This window comes from Oncorhynchus tshawytscha, linkage group LG12 (assembly GCF_018296145.1).
Source record: "Oncorhynchus tshawytscha isolate Ot180627B linkage group LG12, Otsh_v2.0, whole genome shotgun sequence".
NCBI lineage: Eukaryota > Metazoa > Chordata > Actinopteri > Salmoniformes > Salmonidae > Oncorhynchus > Oncorhynchus tshawytscha.
In genome coordinates this window covers 19,313,252-19,329,513 of record NC_056440.1, presented here as the reverse complement: position 1 = coordinate 19,329,513, position 16,262 = coordinate 19,313,252, and the positions used below count along the sequence as shown (strand labels likewise).

Sequence of the window (16,262 nt, the reverse complement as noted above, 5' to 3'; positions counted from 1 at the left end):
GTAGAAGGAGATTTTCTCTTGCCCAAGCATGTCTAGTCAAACGAATGTCTGTCATTAGCCACTCAGTCTCAAGTTACCTGTGACATTACCCTCCTGGTGGCACAGCATAGTAGGTGGTCATCCCTCCCCGGCCACAAAACAAGACCCTCAGCCGTGTGAGGAGTGTGGTTAGTCTGTGTGTCTTGTTGGACATGTGTGTGTCTGTGTGGACTACAGTATATCAGAGGAATGGGTGGTCTTGGTAGTTGGAAGGGGATTAGACAAACACTTGGATACTAAAAACTAAAACAGTCAGAGGGTGATAGGTGTGGAGTTTATGGTCCTGGATGAATCACATCTTCCATGATAGTAGGCTATGCATGGCTGGGGCTAAATTCAGTATCTAAATCTGCGTCCCAAATGGCACCCTATTCCCTTTTTAGTGCACAAGGCTTTTGACCAGGGCCCATGGAGCTCTAGTCAAAAGTAGTTAATTATATAGGGAACAGGGTGCCATTTGGGGCACAACCTATGCTTGAGACCTGGAGCATTTGTCTTAACTGTGAAGCAGCTTGTCAGGTTTTCTTAACAGCCCTGTTCCTGGGGGTGCTGGAGATAAACCTTACTAGACCCGAATAATGCAGGGCTGCTTACATTTGCACAGGAGACAGTCCTAACAAAGAATAATGAGGCCTGGATTTACTCCGACCAATGTCAACGGGACGTCCATCTCTCTCTCTAATTTTCCCTGAAAGCAGTCACCCAGTCAACAGCTCCAAACGGAATGCATACCATGCTCCTACAAAGTTTGTCATTTGGAGTAGCTTGCTGCAGAAAGTCCAGAACTTTTGTAGTACGTCAAACTCGTTCTGTCATTTGCTTTATGGACTATGACCTCTTTATGTGTGGCACAATGCACACATAACTCTAACAAATGGCAAGGAAGCATAAATGAAAGAGTTAAACTAGTTGTGAGAATGTTGCTGATGCCACACTAAAACAAATTCACTCCCGTTGAAGTAATTCAGAATTCAGATGTTAAGGACATCCCTTGGTCATACTGTAGAAATTATAGGAAAGTCAACAGAGCAGTGAAGAACAAACTGTAATGACTATAAATGACCAGAGGGTGGAGATCATATATCATCATTGAGAATGATAGAGGCCTCTGGTGGCCAAAAGGCCACATTAGTCCTCTCTATCTCTGTATATACCAAACTGTAGTAGACTACTGCTTTAAGGTACACTGCCAAATCACTACCCTAAAGTAAAACAACCAGAAGATGGCAGCAAATTCAAGGGCTGAGGAAATCAAGCACAGCGTGTGATCATGAGGATGGTGGCATAAGGCATAATTTATATCTGGGTGGCAGATAGCAGTTAAGAGTGCTGAGCCAGTAACGGAAAGGTAACTGGTTCGAATCCCTGAGCCGACTCGGTAAAAAAATTGTCTGTGCCCTTGAGCAAAGCACTTAACCCTCAATGCTCCTGTTAATTGCTCTGGATAACAGCATCTGCTAAATTACCAAATATCTGAATATCCAACCAACAACTTAGATTTGTTTGCTTTAATATAGTTATCAAACAAAGGACATTATGGATTTTTACACTCCATTCAAGTATACAGTTAGCATAACATACTGTAGCCATTCAGCTGTCACTGTACTGTACCCTCATAAAACAGAGGATGACAGTTTGGTAGCACCATTATTTTTTTAAAGTACAATAAAATAATGAGACACACATTATTGTACAAAAAAAACTGAAAGGAAAAAGGGAAAAATGCAATTAAAATCCCTGACTTTTACAACAATAAGTTACTAATATGTTTGCTTGAAAAGATGAGATTGTTTGTGAATGTTGAAAAGGAAACATATGCATGAGAAAATAAAAATGACTTTATTTCTCTCAATATAAGGCACTGAGGGGCATTAGTTGTATCCCTCCATTTTAACTACCGTACCACCGCCACTACTGTTGTGGTGTGGAGTGGACTAATGTCTGCCATTTGGTCACAGTTTTTACATTGGAAAAGGAACTTCTCAGGCACTTGGGACGGGTACTGGGGTTGAATACAGATGTCAGAATGGGAAACATGACAGAATAACTTAAAGATAGAGCGTGTTGACCATAGAAATCTATACCACAGACTAAAATATTGGTGAGGGTAACAACCTTGTACTTCAAAATAATGACATCTACATTTCCAAAGAAAAAGAAAATAGAAGACAGGTGAAATTACTACATCACAGGACATCTGTTTGTTAAACACTTCACAACAATGCACTTACTGCCAGTTAATTATTGGATCCTAATGTATTGCATTGTACTATACTGTGTCCTCAATACTCATCGTCATTAAGCTACTTAGAGAGTAGCCTATATGAGGCCCTTACTTTATAAAGCAAATCTATTATTAGATCATGATCAATGAAGTCTGTAGTATTCCCAAATATGTCTTTGTTCATAGTTCAAGAAAGATTTTTGTCAGAGATATTCAACCTCTGCGGAAATGACCTTTGACCTTTGAATGTTCTATCATTAAAAAAAAAAGAAAGTGCAGCAGGATTCACTTTCATTCCTGTACATCAGAGAATTTACACAGCACCCAAAAGTAGTGCACTATTTTGGGAATAAGGTGCTATTTGGTCTCATCATCACCTCTAGCGGGGAGCATTGCGAATGTATATTTCATGTCTCTAACCCAGGGGTGTGAGAAACTGCATCAGTCCCTTCTTGATCTCAACCAAAGAGCTGGGAGAGGCTGCCTGCTTCTGGGATAAACTAATGAGAGGGGATTGAATTTGAGATGACAGAAAGATACATCAAATTATCTGCCTAGGAAGGAGAGGGAATGAAAAAGGTGGGCAGCGGCCGGTGGGCAGCTTGTCCATATAGCATTCCTAACTAGGAGGGGGATTCTTAACAGCTGTAGTCTTATTGGTGACAAGATAAAAGAGTTCACCCTGGACTGCTGACTGAGGAACAGAGAGGGGTGGGGGGTCTAGTGGTTGGGGACATTTTGGCAGTTTCTCTGTGGTGGTGATGGTTGCTCTGTTCTTCTCTTCCATCCTTTTACCTGTGGGTCACCTGGTTGTTCAGTAGCCCAGGGAAGGACTCCTCAGTCTCAGTGCTTAACGATCCACCTGAACAGGAAAGGGACAAATGGTCAACATTTAAAAACGTCTCAACGCTTTACACTTTCAAATCAAAGTTTGTCAGACGTTTTTTCGATTACTAAAGTAGTGTAATGTCAAGATGAAACCAAGTCCCACGACATCAGTTTAAGGGCAACTCCGCCACTTTTCAACCTCATGAATTATCTCCAGTACCAAACCAGTGTCTAAATATGTGAAAAGGGTGTATTTTTATGATCTGTAGTAAAATTATAAGAAGATTGGTCCTAAACAATGCTTGTCTGTGACATCATAGGGTAGGATTAAAAGTAAGAAAAGCAGTGATTTTCAAAACCTTCATCAAGTTTCTAGCCAGAGGGAGGGTATTTTCTTGCTCCCCAAGTCACCGCGAATCTCATAGTGTTTGAAAATCACTCAAATGTTGTAACTTTTGATGATGTCAGCTGGTAGAACTTATTTTTTTTTCTACAACACTGTTTTCACATATGTAGACACTGGTTTGGTGCTGGAGATAATGAATATGAACTTGCCCTTTAACATCCATTAACTGTATACACCTCCTGCACAAATGAATGGCTGGATCTATACATCTTAACATTAGTCTACTTGTGAGGTCTGCAAACATCCAACTTTCATTTATGAAAGGGGTTGCGGAACAATGGCAGTAACACAGAATTTCTGAGGTAAAACAGTCACACAAATTGTGGCACATCATTGTCTTACCATTATGACAGCTGTACATCCATATACGGTGGCCGTCGTATCTACATCTACACTTCATTAAGTTGTTGGAGTAGTCGGACTCAGGCACCTCATAGTTAGGGTTAATAAAAACCTGTTGGAGAGAGCAAAATGCTGTGAATCAGTATCCAACACAAAGAATGGAAATTAACATTGATAATCATAATTAGGGTTAGGGTTGTATTTTTTGCTCAGTTGAATGAAAAAACTCTATCTGCATTTTTCATTTGTCCAATAAAATTAATTAATTCACTTTATTAAACCTCAATCGATAACATAGGATAATAGTGTAGAGGAATGGCCTTGGTTGCGTCCCTAATGGCACTACTTTTGACCAGAGCCTTACGGGCCCTGGGATATATAGGGAATAGGGTGTCATTTAGGACGCACTCCTTCACTGGAAAGACTTTAAGTAAGCAGAAAGGTAATTTACCTGGAATATGTAATCTCCGGGCTTGATGTCTGTGATGTCAATCCACTGGCAGTCAATATCATGTCTGTACGTATCCCAGCAGCCAACAGTGATGCCTTGCTCTCCAAAGTTGGCACACTCGTATCTTTTCTCAATACCTGTCAAGATGACAATAAATCAAAGTTAATCAAAGTACATACAATGGCACAGAATCTTTTGTGAGTGAAATAGCATGTTGAGCTATTGTTCAGGCTGTATTATATATGTGCTATGCAAGGAGTGAGGAACACTAGGTAGACAAGATAGTATAGGTAGCTAGTCTGTCTGTGTCCCAAATGGAACCCTATTTATTATAGAGTGGACTACTTATGACCAGGGCCTTATGGACTCTATGTAAGGGATAGAGTGCCATTAGGGACACACATTTATTTATCCAGGCTCTTACCCTCTTCACAGTCAGTGTCCTCCAGACAGAAGCTTGCCTTGTGTCCCTCTGCCACCTTGGTGCCGTTGAGGCTGAGCAGGTCATAGTGGGTGAATACCTCCATGCTGTGGTAGTGCCTGGGCACAGCGAGAAAGAGAGAGACACTTCATTTATAAATAGACCTGCCATCTACTGTAGAGTCAATTATATTCTCTCTGAAGCAGATATGTTTTTATACAAGAGCTAGAGGCTGTTGAAACATATGGCACTAAGGCAGACACTAAGAAACCCAAAATAAACATTTGCTTTCAAAATTGTATATGTTTAGCGATTCAGATTATATGCATAATCCCACAGGCACTGAGGGTTTTATTTGTGTAAAACTGGTGACTGTGTGAAGCTGCCAACATTGCACAGTTCACCCAATGCCTTGACAGAAAACATCTGAGACGTTTCAGTCTGTGGCCAATTACAGGGCAGCGAACGTATGGAAATGGAAAATGGCTCAAGAACGGAGTTATCTAGAGAGTTCATTAGAACGTTCCCTTAATGACATTCTCCTATAAAAAGACAACTAGGTAGTCATGGTGACCGATAACTATGAGGTAAAATACACTCAGTGACCAGTTTATTAGGTACACCACCCAGTTCACGAAAATGAATTGTTCCTACAGACAGTGAGTCACGTAGCCATGGCTTGCTTTATAAAGCAAGCAGACAGGCATCGAGGCCAAGCAAGCAGACAGGCATCGAGGCCAAGCAAGCAGACAGGAAGAGGCATTCAAGTTACTGTTTGATTAAACGATAGAACGGGCAAATTTTCACACACGACAGTGTCTAGGGTTTACAGAGATGCCAGGCGTGCAACAACAAAAAAAATATCCAGTCAGCGGTAGTCCTGCGGGAGACAACAGCTCGTTGCACGAGAGAGGTCGAATGAGAATGGCAAGAATCGTGCAAGCTAACAGGTGGGCCACAAACAGACAAATAACAGCGCACTACAACAGTGGTGTGCAGAACGGCATCACGGAATGCACAACTCGTCAATGCTTGTCACAGGTGGGCTATTGCAGCCACACCGGGTTACACTCCTATCAGCTAAAAACAAGAAGCAGCTCAAGTGGGCAAGCGATCACCAACACTGGAAAATTGATGAGTGGAAAAACATTGCCTGGTCTGATGAATCCCAGTTCCTGTTGAGTCAGGATTTGGTGTAAGTAACATGAGTCCATGGATCCATCCTACCTGGAGTCCACAGTACTGGTGTGGGGAATGTTTTCCTGGAACCCGTTAAGTCCCTTGATATCAATTGCGCAAAGAACAATTCCGACACCTTATAGAGTCCATGCCCTAAAGAATTGCGTCTGTTCTGGAGGCAAAGGGGGGTCCGACCCGGTACTAGATGGGTGTACCTAATAAACTGTAAACTGAGTATATATCACCATATTAAACAAATAATACAATTCTAGCCTGGATAACATTGCGCATAGCCCTGGGCTAACAACATGCTGTGTGAACAAAGCATATCTTTCAATTTCACAAACAAACAGGAAGGGCCATGGATCAACTTGCCTATGGCAGTCATGCCACACCCAGGAGTGGCGTCCAGCCTTGGGCCTGAAGTCTGACTGTCCGTTGTTGTGGATCTGGGAGGAGAAGCGCAGCAGGCGGCGGTAGGAGTTGGCAGGGGTCTTGCTGGAGGTGGTGGATAGGCAGTTCTCTTCATAAGCACACTGCAGCATGAACATGGGCCTGTCCTCCATATAGGTGGTCTGCTCCACTACCTGGGGGCTCAGGACCAGGTCAGGGGCCGCTGAGGGGGAGAGCAGTGAGGGGAGAGAGAGAGAGAGTGGTTAAAAATGTGAGCATACTTCATCATTACAATGTTACAGTTATTATAGTTATTATCTTATAAAAAGGCCAGGACAGACAAATACATGTTTTGGTATTTAAACATTATTATCAGCATTCAATGCAAGGCATCTAGTACTGGTAGACTACTGAGAGGGAAAGGCAATAGGAGTGCTCTTATGCAGCATGAATGAGGTTTTGGCCACACCACATCATAGGCTAATTATAAAGATAGTGTAAACAGAAAAGTAGCAAATCTGATGTTGAAGAAAGGTACATATTACTTCACATATTTTGTTAGTGTAACAAGCCCCTTACTCTCTGAGCAGGAGACTCCGGCGGCATTGCGTCCTCCTCCTTTAGGACAGGTGAGGTGAGCTCCGTGGTGCAGGCAGTGGGATAGGGACATCTCCGTGCCAGAACATCTCACCCCACTCATCACCACAGGGTCAGCACTAACCTCTCCAGGCCAGTACCACGTCTCCTAAAGGACAGGGACACAACATGACAGAGGTCAGGCATGCTTTTTATCAGACAGAGAATTTGCGGAACTTGTCCTAGGTTATGTGTTTGTTATGCAATTGTATTATTACATTTTATCATTATACAGTGCCTTCAGAAAGTATTCAGACCCCTTGACCTTTCCACATGTTACATTACAGCCTAACTCTAAAATTGATTAAATTAAATGTTTTTTCTTATCAATCTACACACTTTAATGAAAGCGAAAAAAAGGTTTTTGGACATTTTTGCAAATGTATAAAAAACAGAAATACCTTATTTACATAAGTATTCAGACCCTTTGCTGTGAGACTCAAAATTGAGCTCAAGTGCTTCCTGTTTCCATTGATCATCCTTGATAGGGGCGGCAGGGTAGCCTAGTGGTTAGAGCGTTGGACTAGTAACCGGAAGGTTGCAAGTTCAAACCCCCAAGCTGACAAGGTACAAATCTGTCGTTCTGCCCCTGAACAGGCAGTTAACCCACTGTTCCTAGGCTGTCATTGAAAAATAAGAATTTGTTCTTAACTGACTTGCCTGGTTAAATAAACATAAAATAAAATATGTTTCTACAACTTGATTGGAGTCCACCTGTGGTAAATCCAATTGGCCATGATCTGGAAAGGCACACACCTGTCTATATAAAGGTCCCACAGATGACAGTGCATGTCAAAGCAAAAACCAAGACATGAGAAAAAAAGGGGAAGGGTACCAAAACATTTCTGCAGCATTGAAGGTTCATAAGAACACATAGTGTCCTCTATCATTCTTAAAACGGAAGAAGTTTGTAATCGCCAAGAACTGACCGACCGTCCAAACTGAAAAATTGGAGGAGAATGTCCTTGGTCAGGGAGGTGACCCGATGGTCACCCTGACAGAGCTCCAGAGTTCCTCTGTGGAGATGGGAGAAACTTCCAGAAGGAGTACTATCTCTGCAGCACTCCACCAATCAGGCCTTTATGGTAGTGGCCAGACAGAAGCCACTCATCAGTAAAAGGCACATGACAGCCCGCATGGAGTTTGTCAAAAGGCACCTAAAGGACTCTCAGACCAAGATTCTCTGGTCTGAAGAAATCAAGACTGAACTCTTTGGACTGAATGCCAAGTGTCACATCTGGAAGAAACCTGGCACCATCTCTACGGTGAAGCACCATCCCTACGGTGAAGCACCATCTCTACGGTGAAGCACCATCCCTACGGTGAAGCACCATCCCTACGGTGAAGCACCATCTCTACGGTGAAGCACCATCTCTACGGTGAAGCACCATCCCTATGGTGAAGCACCATCCCTACGGTGAAGCACCATCCCTACGGTGAAGCACCATCTCTACGGTGACCATCCCTACGGTGAGCACCATCCCTACGGTGAACCACCATCTCTACGAAGCACCATCCCTGACACCATCCCTACGGTGAAGCACCATCCTACGGTGAAGCACCATCTCTACGGTGAAGCACCATCCCTACGGTGAAGCACCATCTCTACGGTGAAGCACCATCCCTACGGTGAAGCACCATCCCTACGGTGAAGCACCATCCCTACGGTGAAGCACCATCCCTACGGTGAAGCACCGTCTCTACGGTGAAGCACCGTCTCTACGGTGAAGCACCATCTCTACGGTGAAGCACCATCCCTACGGTGAAGGACCATCTCTACGGTGAAGCACCATCTCTACGGTGAAGCACCATCTCTACGGTGAAGCACCATCTCTACGGTGAAGCACCATCCCTACGGTGAAGCACCATCTCTACGGTGAAGCACCATCCCTACGGTGAACATCATGCTGTGAGGATGTTTTTCAGCGGCAGGGTCTGGGGAAGATGAACGGAGCAAAGTACAGAGAGATCCTTGATGAAAACCTGCTCCAGAGTGCTGGAACCTCAGACTGGGGTGGAGTTTTACCTTCCAAAAGGACAACAACCGTAAGCACACAGCGAAGACAAAGCAGGAGTGGCTTCAGGACAAGTCTCTGATAAAGCTTGAGAGGATCTGCATAGAAAAATGGGAGAAACTCCAAATACAGGTGTGCCAAGCTTGTAGCGTCATACCCAAGAAGTCTCGCAGCTGTAATCGCTGCCAAAGGTGCTTCAATAAGGGGGTCTGAAAATGTATGTAAATGTGATATTTAATACATTAAAAAAATGTATATACATTTGCTAACATTTCTAAAAACCTGTTTTTTCTTTGTCATTATGGGATAGTGTGTAGATTGATGAGGGGGGGAAAAACAATTTAATCCATTTTAGAATAAGGCTGTAACGTAACAAAATGTGGAAAAAGGGAAGGGGTATGAATATTTTCAGAATGCACTGTATAATGGTGTTAGAACAATATACTGGTAGGATTCAAATTCACAATGGATTCAAGGTAGCAACAAATAAGCAAAACTATTTTTCTACTAACCACAAGAGGGGGCAGCCTGTTCATTATCTCTCTAGCTGTATTTAGTAGTGTCACTATTACTTTATTTTGTCCCTCAGACAGAGGCGTCATGCCCATCGGGGGCACAGATGTTCTGTTTAATATTTTATATATATATATATATATACTGAGTGTACTAAAACTGAAGGATACCTGCTCCTTCCATGACTGACCAGGTGAAAGCTATGATCCCTTATACACTGAAGAAAAAATATACACGCAACATGTTTTGGTCCCCTGTTTCATGAGCTGAAATGAAAGATCCCAGAAAATGTTCATATGCACAAGAGGCGTATTTCTCTCAAATTGTGTGCACAAATTAGTTTACATCCCGGTTAGTGAGCATTTCTCCTTTGCCAAGATAATCCATCCACCTGACAGGTGTGGCATATCAAGAAGCTGATTAAACAGCATGATAATTACACAGGTGCACCTTGTACTGGGGACAATAAAAGGCCCCAGCACAAATGTGCAGTTTTGTCACATAACACAATTCGACAGTCTCAAGTTGAGGGAGTGTGCAATTGGCATGTTGACTGCAGGAATGTCCACCAGAGCTGTTGCCAGATAATTGAATGTTAATTTCTCTACCATAAGCCACCTCCAATGTTGTTTCAGAGAATTTGTTAGTACGTCCAATCGACTTCACAACCGCAGACCCACGTGTTTGGCGTCGTGTGGGTGAGCTATTTGTGAAGAGTGCCCCATGGTGGTGGTGGGGTTATGGTATGGGCATGCATAAGCTATGGACAACGAACACAATTGCCTTTTAGTGATGGCAATTTGCATGCACAGAGATACTATGACGAGATCCTGAGGCCCATTGTGAGGCCCATATTTCTAAAGGTATCTCTGACCAACAGACACATATCTGTATTTCCAGTCATGTGAAATCAATAGATCAGGGTCTAATGAATGTATTTAAATTGACTGAATTCCCTTACATGAACTGTAAATATTTGAAATTGCTGCATGTTGCATTTATATCATTGTTCAGTTTATACAGTACTAGTCAAAAGTTTGGACACACTCATTCAATGGTTTTGCTTTATTTTTTACTATTTTCTAGATTATAGAATAACAGTGAAGACATCAAAACTATGAAATAACACATATGGAATCATGAAGTAACCAAAAAAGTGTTAAACAAATCAAAATATATTTGATATTTTGATTCTTCAAAGTTTCCACCCTCTGCCTTGACAGCTTTGCACACTCTTGGCATTCTCTCAACCAGCTTCACCTGGAATGCTTTTCCAACAGTCTTGAAGGAGTTCCCACATATGCTGAGCACTTGTTGGCTGCTTTTCCTTCACTCTGTGGTCCAACTCATCCCAAACCATCTCAATTGGGTTGAGTTCGGGTGATTGGGGAGGCAGCACTCCATCACTCTCCTTCATGGTCAAATAGCCCTTACACATCCTGGAGGTGGGCTTTGGGCCATTGTCCGGTTGAAAAACAAATGACGGGGCATCCCGCGTGGCACAGTGGTCTAAGGTACTGCATGGCAGTTGCTAGCTGTGCCACTAGAGATCCTGATTCGAGTCCAGGCTCTGTCGCAGCACATTTGGCCCAGCGTTGTTCGGGTTAGGGGAGGGTTTGACCGGCAGGGATGTCCTTGTCCAATCGCGCTCTAGCAACTCCTGTGGCGGGCCAGGCGTATGCACTATGACACAGTCGCCAGGTTTACAGTGTTTCCTTCGACACATTGGTGTGGTTGGCTTCCGGGTTAAGCAGGCATTGTGTCAAGAAGCTGTGCGGCTTGGTTGGGTCGTGTTTCGGAGGACGCATGGCTCTCGACCTTCGCCTCTCCCGAGTCCGTACGGGAGTTGCCGCGATGAGACAGGAATGTAACTACCAATTGGATACCACAAAATTGGGGAGAAAAGGGGTAAAAATAATAATAATAATAATAATAGAAAAACAAATGATAAACACAAACTGGATTGGATGGCATAACGCTACAAAATGCTGTGGTAGCCATGCTGGTTACGTGTGCCTTGAATTCTAAATAAATCACAGACAGTGTCACCAGCAAAGCAGCCCCACACCATCACAACTCCTCCTCTGTGCTTCACGGTTGGAACCACACATGCAGATGTCATCTGTTCACCTAATCTGAGTCTCACAAAGACATAGCGGTTGAAACCAAAAATCGCAGATCTGGACTCATCAGGCCAAAGGACAGATTTCCACCGGTCTAATGTCCATTGCTCATGTTTCTTGGCCCAAGAAAGTCTCCTCTTATTAGTCACCTTTGGTAGTGGTTTCTTTGTAGAAATTATAACATGTCTCCTCTGACCAGTTGATGTTGAAATGTGTCTGTTACTTGAGGCATTTATTTGGGCTGCAATCTGAGGTGCAGTTAACTTGTCCTCTGCAGCAGAGGTAACTCTGGGTCTTCATTTCCTGTGGCGGTCCTCATGAGAGCCAGTTTCATCATAGCACTTGATGGTTTTTGCGACTGCACTTGAAGAAACTTTCAAAGTTCTTGAAATGTTCTATATTGACTGACCTTCATGTCTTAAGGTAATGATGGACGTGTTGTTTCTCTTCGCATATTTGAGCTGTTCTTGCCATAATATGGACTTGGTCTTTTAGCAAATAGGGCTATCTTCTGTATACTTTGTCACAACACAACTGATTGGCTCAAATGCATTAAGAAGTTAAGAAATCCCACAAATTAACTTTTAACAAGGCACACCTGTTAATTGAAATGCATTCCAGGTGACTAATTCATTAAGCTGGTTGAAAGAATACCAAGAGTGTGCAAAGCTGTCATCAAGGCAAATGGTGGCTACTTTGAAGAATCTCAAATATAAAATATATTTAGATTAGTTTAACACTTTTTGGGTTCCTACATGATTCCATATGTATTATTTCATAGTTTTGTAGTCTTCACTATTATTCTACAATGCAGAAAATAGTAAAAATAAAGAAAAACCCTGGGATGAGTAGGTGTGTCCAAACTGTTGACTAGTACTGTATATATAGGAGGTCAGCATCTTCACTGTTGATGTTGAGATTGGTGTTTTGCAGGTACTATTTAACGAAGCTGCCAGTTGAGGACTCTTGAGGTGTCTGTTTCTCACCGGGGCCTCCCACTCTTTCTATTTCTGGTTAGAGCCAGTTTGCGCTGTTCTGTGAAGGGAGTAGTACACAGCGTTGTACAAGATCTTCAGTTTCTTGGCAATTTCTCGCATGGAATAGCTTTCAATTCTCAGAACAAGAATAGACTGATGAGTTTCAGAAGAAAGTTCTTTGTTTCTGGCCATTTTTAGCCTGTACTCAAACCCACAAATGCTGATGCTCCAGATACTCAACTAGTCTAAAAAAGGCCAGTTTTATTGCTTCTTTAATCAGATCAACAGTTTTCAGCTGTGCTATCATAATTGCAAAAGGGTTTTCTGATGATCAATTAGCCTTTTAAATTATAAACTTGGATTAGCTAACACAACGTGTCATTGAAACACAGGAGTGATGGTTGCTGATAATGGGCCTCTGTAGATTTTCCATAAAATAATCTGCCGTTTCCAGCTACAATAGTAATTTAGAACATTAACAATGTCTACACTGTATTTCTGATCGATTTGATGTTATTTTAATGGACAAAAAAATGTGCCTTTCTTTCAAAAACAATAACATTTCTAAGTGACTCCAAACTTTTGAACGGTAGTGAATATATTAAAATATTTTGTTGATGTTGTTTCTGTGTAATACTACTAGCAACCTAGCCATTTTATGAATTTGGCTTTAGCTAGCCCAGTTAGGTTCCCAATGAGGTAGTAGAGTCACTATCAGCTGTGTCACTACTACCTCATAACTAGCTACCAAGAAGCCATTTCAGACTATCATCAAGTTAGAGTAGCTAGCTTGTCTAATTATCGTAGCTGGCATGGTTGGTAGACTTTAGAAAAGCAGCAATAACTAAATGTACTGAATAAGACTCACATTCATTTCAATCTTTTTTCCCAGAGGCATAGAATCATATTTAGTTTCTTTAATAAAAAAAGAATCACAAATCAGGAAGATACAGACAGCTCAAGATGTATGCTTAGATATTCATATGTATATATGGAATCAAGCATAATGGTTATAGCTCTAAAGTGCAGACTAAAGCTGACGTACTTTGTGCACCCTCAGATTATTTGGGTGCATGACACCCCTGCCCTCAGATATCCTTGTAGTGTAGCCATCACAAATATTAAAACAACCTACAGTCTATGAAATAGATAAGCTTTCAATGTATTCATATTAAGCTATTATTCAGTAGTCATTCCTCTGCTTCGAGGTAAACTAGACAGCCTACAATAACATATTGTCCCTACATTGAAATTTCCACTCATAAATCTCTGGTTTGAAAGCAATATAATTTCTACTACTCCAAGGTTTACAGATATTTTCCAAACCAACTATTACTGTTATCAAGCAGTCTTGTAAAATCCATTTGCTCCAACAAATACTCTTCTGTCTGACTGGAAGGTCTCCTTACTGCTTTGCAGGTGGAAACAGTTTACAGAAACAGTTTACAGAAACAGTTCACAGAAACAGTTCACAGAAACAGTTTACAGAAACAGTTTACAGAAACAGTTCACAGAAACAGTTCACAGAAACAGTTCACAGAAACAGTTTACAGAAACAGTTTACAGAAACAGTTCACAGAAACAGTTCACAGAAACAGTTCACAGAAACAGTTCACAGAAACAGTTCACAGAAACAGTTTACAGAAACAGTTCACAGAAACAGTTCACAGAAACAGTTCACAGAAAGAGTTCACAGTCCTACATCAGTGAGAGTTACTGTATATTTCACCCTTGGCAACTACAGACACACACTAACACACTTATATTTACAGCACTGACTGAAGGCCCTAATTTGGGAAAGCTCTAATTTGGGATGGCAATGACGTAAAAAAGACCATGGAAAAGTGTAGACTCACAACAGCCATAAATATTACCTCCTTGGCGATTATAACTGTCAGTACACAGAATTTTAAAAATTCAAAAATGTAATTCCAACCAAACTACTAAAAACACACCTTTCACAGAGTGAAAACCCACACTTCAATATCTTCCCAGTCTGATGTGACTCTGCTCAGCGCAGTCAGTACAGTTTGTGAGGTTGGTGGTGTCAATAAAACATCAAGGAGCCAAGGAACATCATTAAAGTATCAATGATTCCTCTAATTATACGAGATTATAACGAACAACACGGGAACATTTTGCACTTAATCAAAGCAGATTTTTATTTGAGTCTGTGTCTGGTAGGTAGTTGCGTGATCTTATTTTGACACAGATCTGGAACTAGCCCTTCTAAGAACAGTAATCTTATCTACCTTCTGCCCAGAACACTCCAAGATACTTTACCCCTGAATTACCACTTCCACCTCTGTTACGTCATAGTCTGGAATAGGATAGAAACACATAAACCTTTTTTCCCTTAGGGCCCAAACTTTTACTCACTGTAAACAGCAGTCATTGTTTTGCCTGCTTCAACCTGTATGTCTGTAGATCATACACGTAAGAGAGAGGTCTCCTATTCCATCCATTAATTAAATATGAATGTGTAACTGTACTGTAATGCTGCTGAGAGACCTGCTGCATGTTTGGTCGTCAAAGTCGTCAAAGCAGGAATTTGTTCTTAATTGATTTACCTGTATAAATAAAGGTTAAATAAATAAATGATTCTCACCTGGAAGGCATTACTGGCGAAGCCCAGGCCTAGCTGTCTGCATACCACCATGGCCTCCATGGTTCCCCAGCCATCACTGCACACTGTGCCCCACACCAAGGAGCCGTTCCTCTCCACCAACGCCTCCACGCGCCCCTCGTATGGGTTACGCCCCCCACTCAGACGCAGCTGCACATAGAGAGACACAACACAGGAGAGATCTTCAGCTACTATCACACACGGAGCAGTAGGAATACTATAAGATTCTACATCATTATTCATCAACCAATGACTGAGACAAAAAAAGAAGAAGAATGTTTATTGATGATGATTTATGGTTTATCAAGTTGAGCACTCACCCTCTCCTGGAAGCCCATGGCTGGAACGTTACATGTGACGGCTGCATCTTCCTCATGGCTACAGCCCAAAGACTCCTTGTTGAAGAAACACTCTGTGACGGACTTCTCAAACCCAGAGCACTTCACCTCATTCATATGGACTGGGCCCATACCTGGGAAACAGTAACAGAGGAAGAATACTGGTAAGAGCCGGGCCAAGTAGGGTTAGGTTGCATTGACAACACATTTAGCACATTCTGTCTAATTACATTCATCTGTCTAATACATAATGGAGCATGTTAACAGGGAATAAATGGAACCATAGAAAACCTAAGTCAGAGATTCAGTGTGTCAGTTCACAACCTCTATACATGATGTTTTTTATCTGTGTTCCATGATAGAAGTTCTATCTGTGACTTATTTTCCTGGAAGTCTTAGTTACAGGGACAGTGTTCTTTCCTCCTTGACAGTAAATCATGTTGGAAATTATTTTTCCAAAAGGAACAACCAGTCCAGAATTCTTGCTCTCTGCGTCCCAAAAAGGCACCCTATATAGTGCACTACTTTTGACCAGATGCAACATAGGGCTCTGGTCAAAAGTAGTGCTTTACGTGGGGGAATAGGGTGCCATTTGAGACAGCTGTCTGCTGTTTCCATGTTCCATAATGTGCCATTATCCTGGAATTTACTACTCCTTTCCAGTCTCACGCCTGGGTGGACTAGCTTGCAGATGAAACAATTAATAGCTGTACCTATTTGGAAAACAGCAGTGTGCAATTCCTTTCAACCC

The 16,262-nt window shown here is 42.0% G+C and overlaps 1 protein-coding gene across 1 annotated transcript in view; it reads right to left on the bottom strand.

The window, feature by feature from the left end:
- Nucleotides 1-1,857: 1,857 nt before the first annotated feature.
- LOC112262660 (lysyl oxidase homolog 2B) overlaps nt 1,858-16,262 on the bottom strand; it is a 52,150-nt gene continuing 37,745 nt past the window's right edge. Inside the window, exons 7-14 of the mRNA XM_024438328.2 lie at nt 15,494-15,645; nt 15,156-15,323; nt 6,863-7,028; nt 6,266-6,506; nt 4,715-4,830; nt 4,291-4,427; nt 3,840-3,951; nt 1,858-3,125 (exon numbers count right to left, since the gene is read on the bottom strand). Of these exons, the coding sequence (XP_024294096.1) occupies nt 3,055-3,125; nt 3,840-3,951; nt 4,291-4,427; nt 4,715-4,830; nt 6,266-6,506; nt 6,863-7,028; nt 15,156-15,323; nt 15,494-15,645 (1,163 nt within the window). The 3' untranslated portion in view covers nt 1,858-3,054. The remainder of the gene's footprint in view (nt 3,126-3,839; nt 3,952-4,290; nt 4,428-4,714; nt 4,831-6,265; nt 6,507-6,862; nt 7,029-15,155; nt 15,324-15,493; nt 15,646-16,262) is intronic.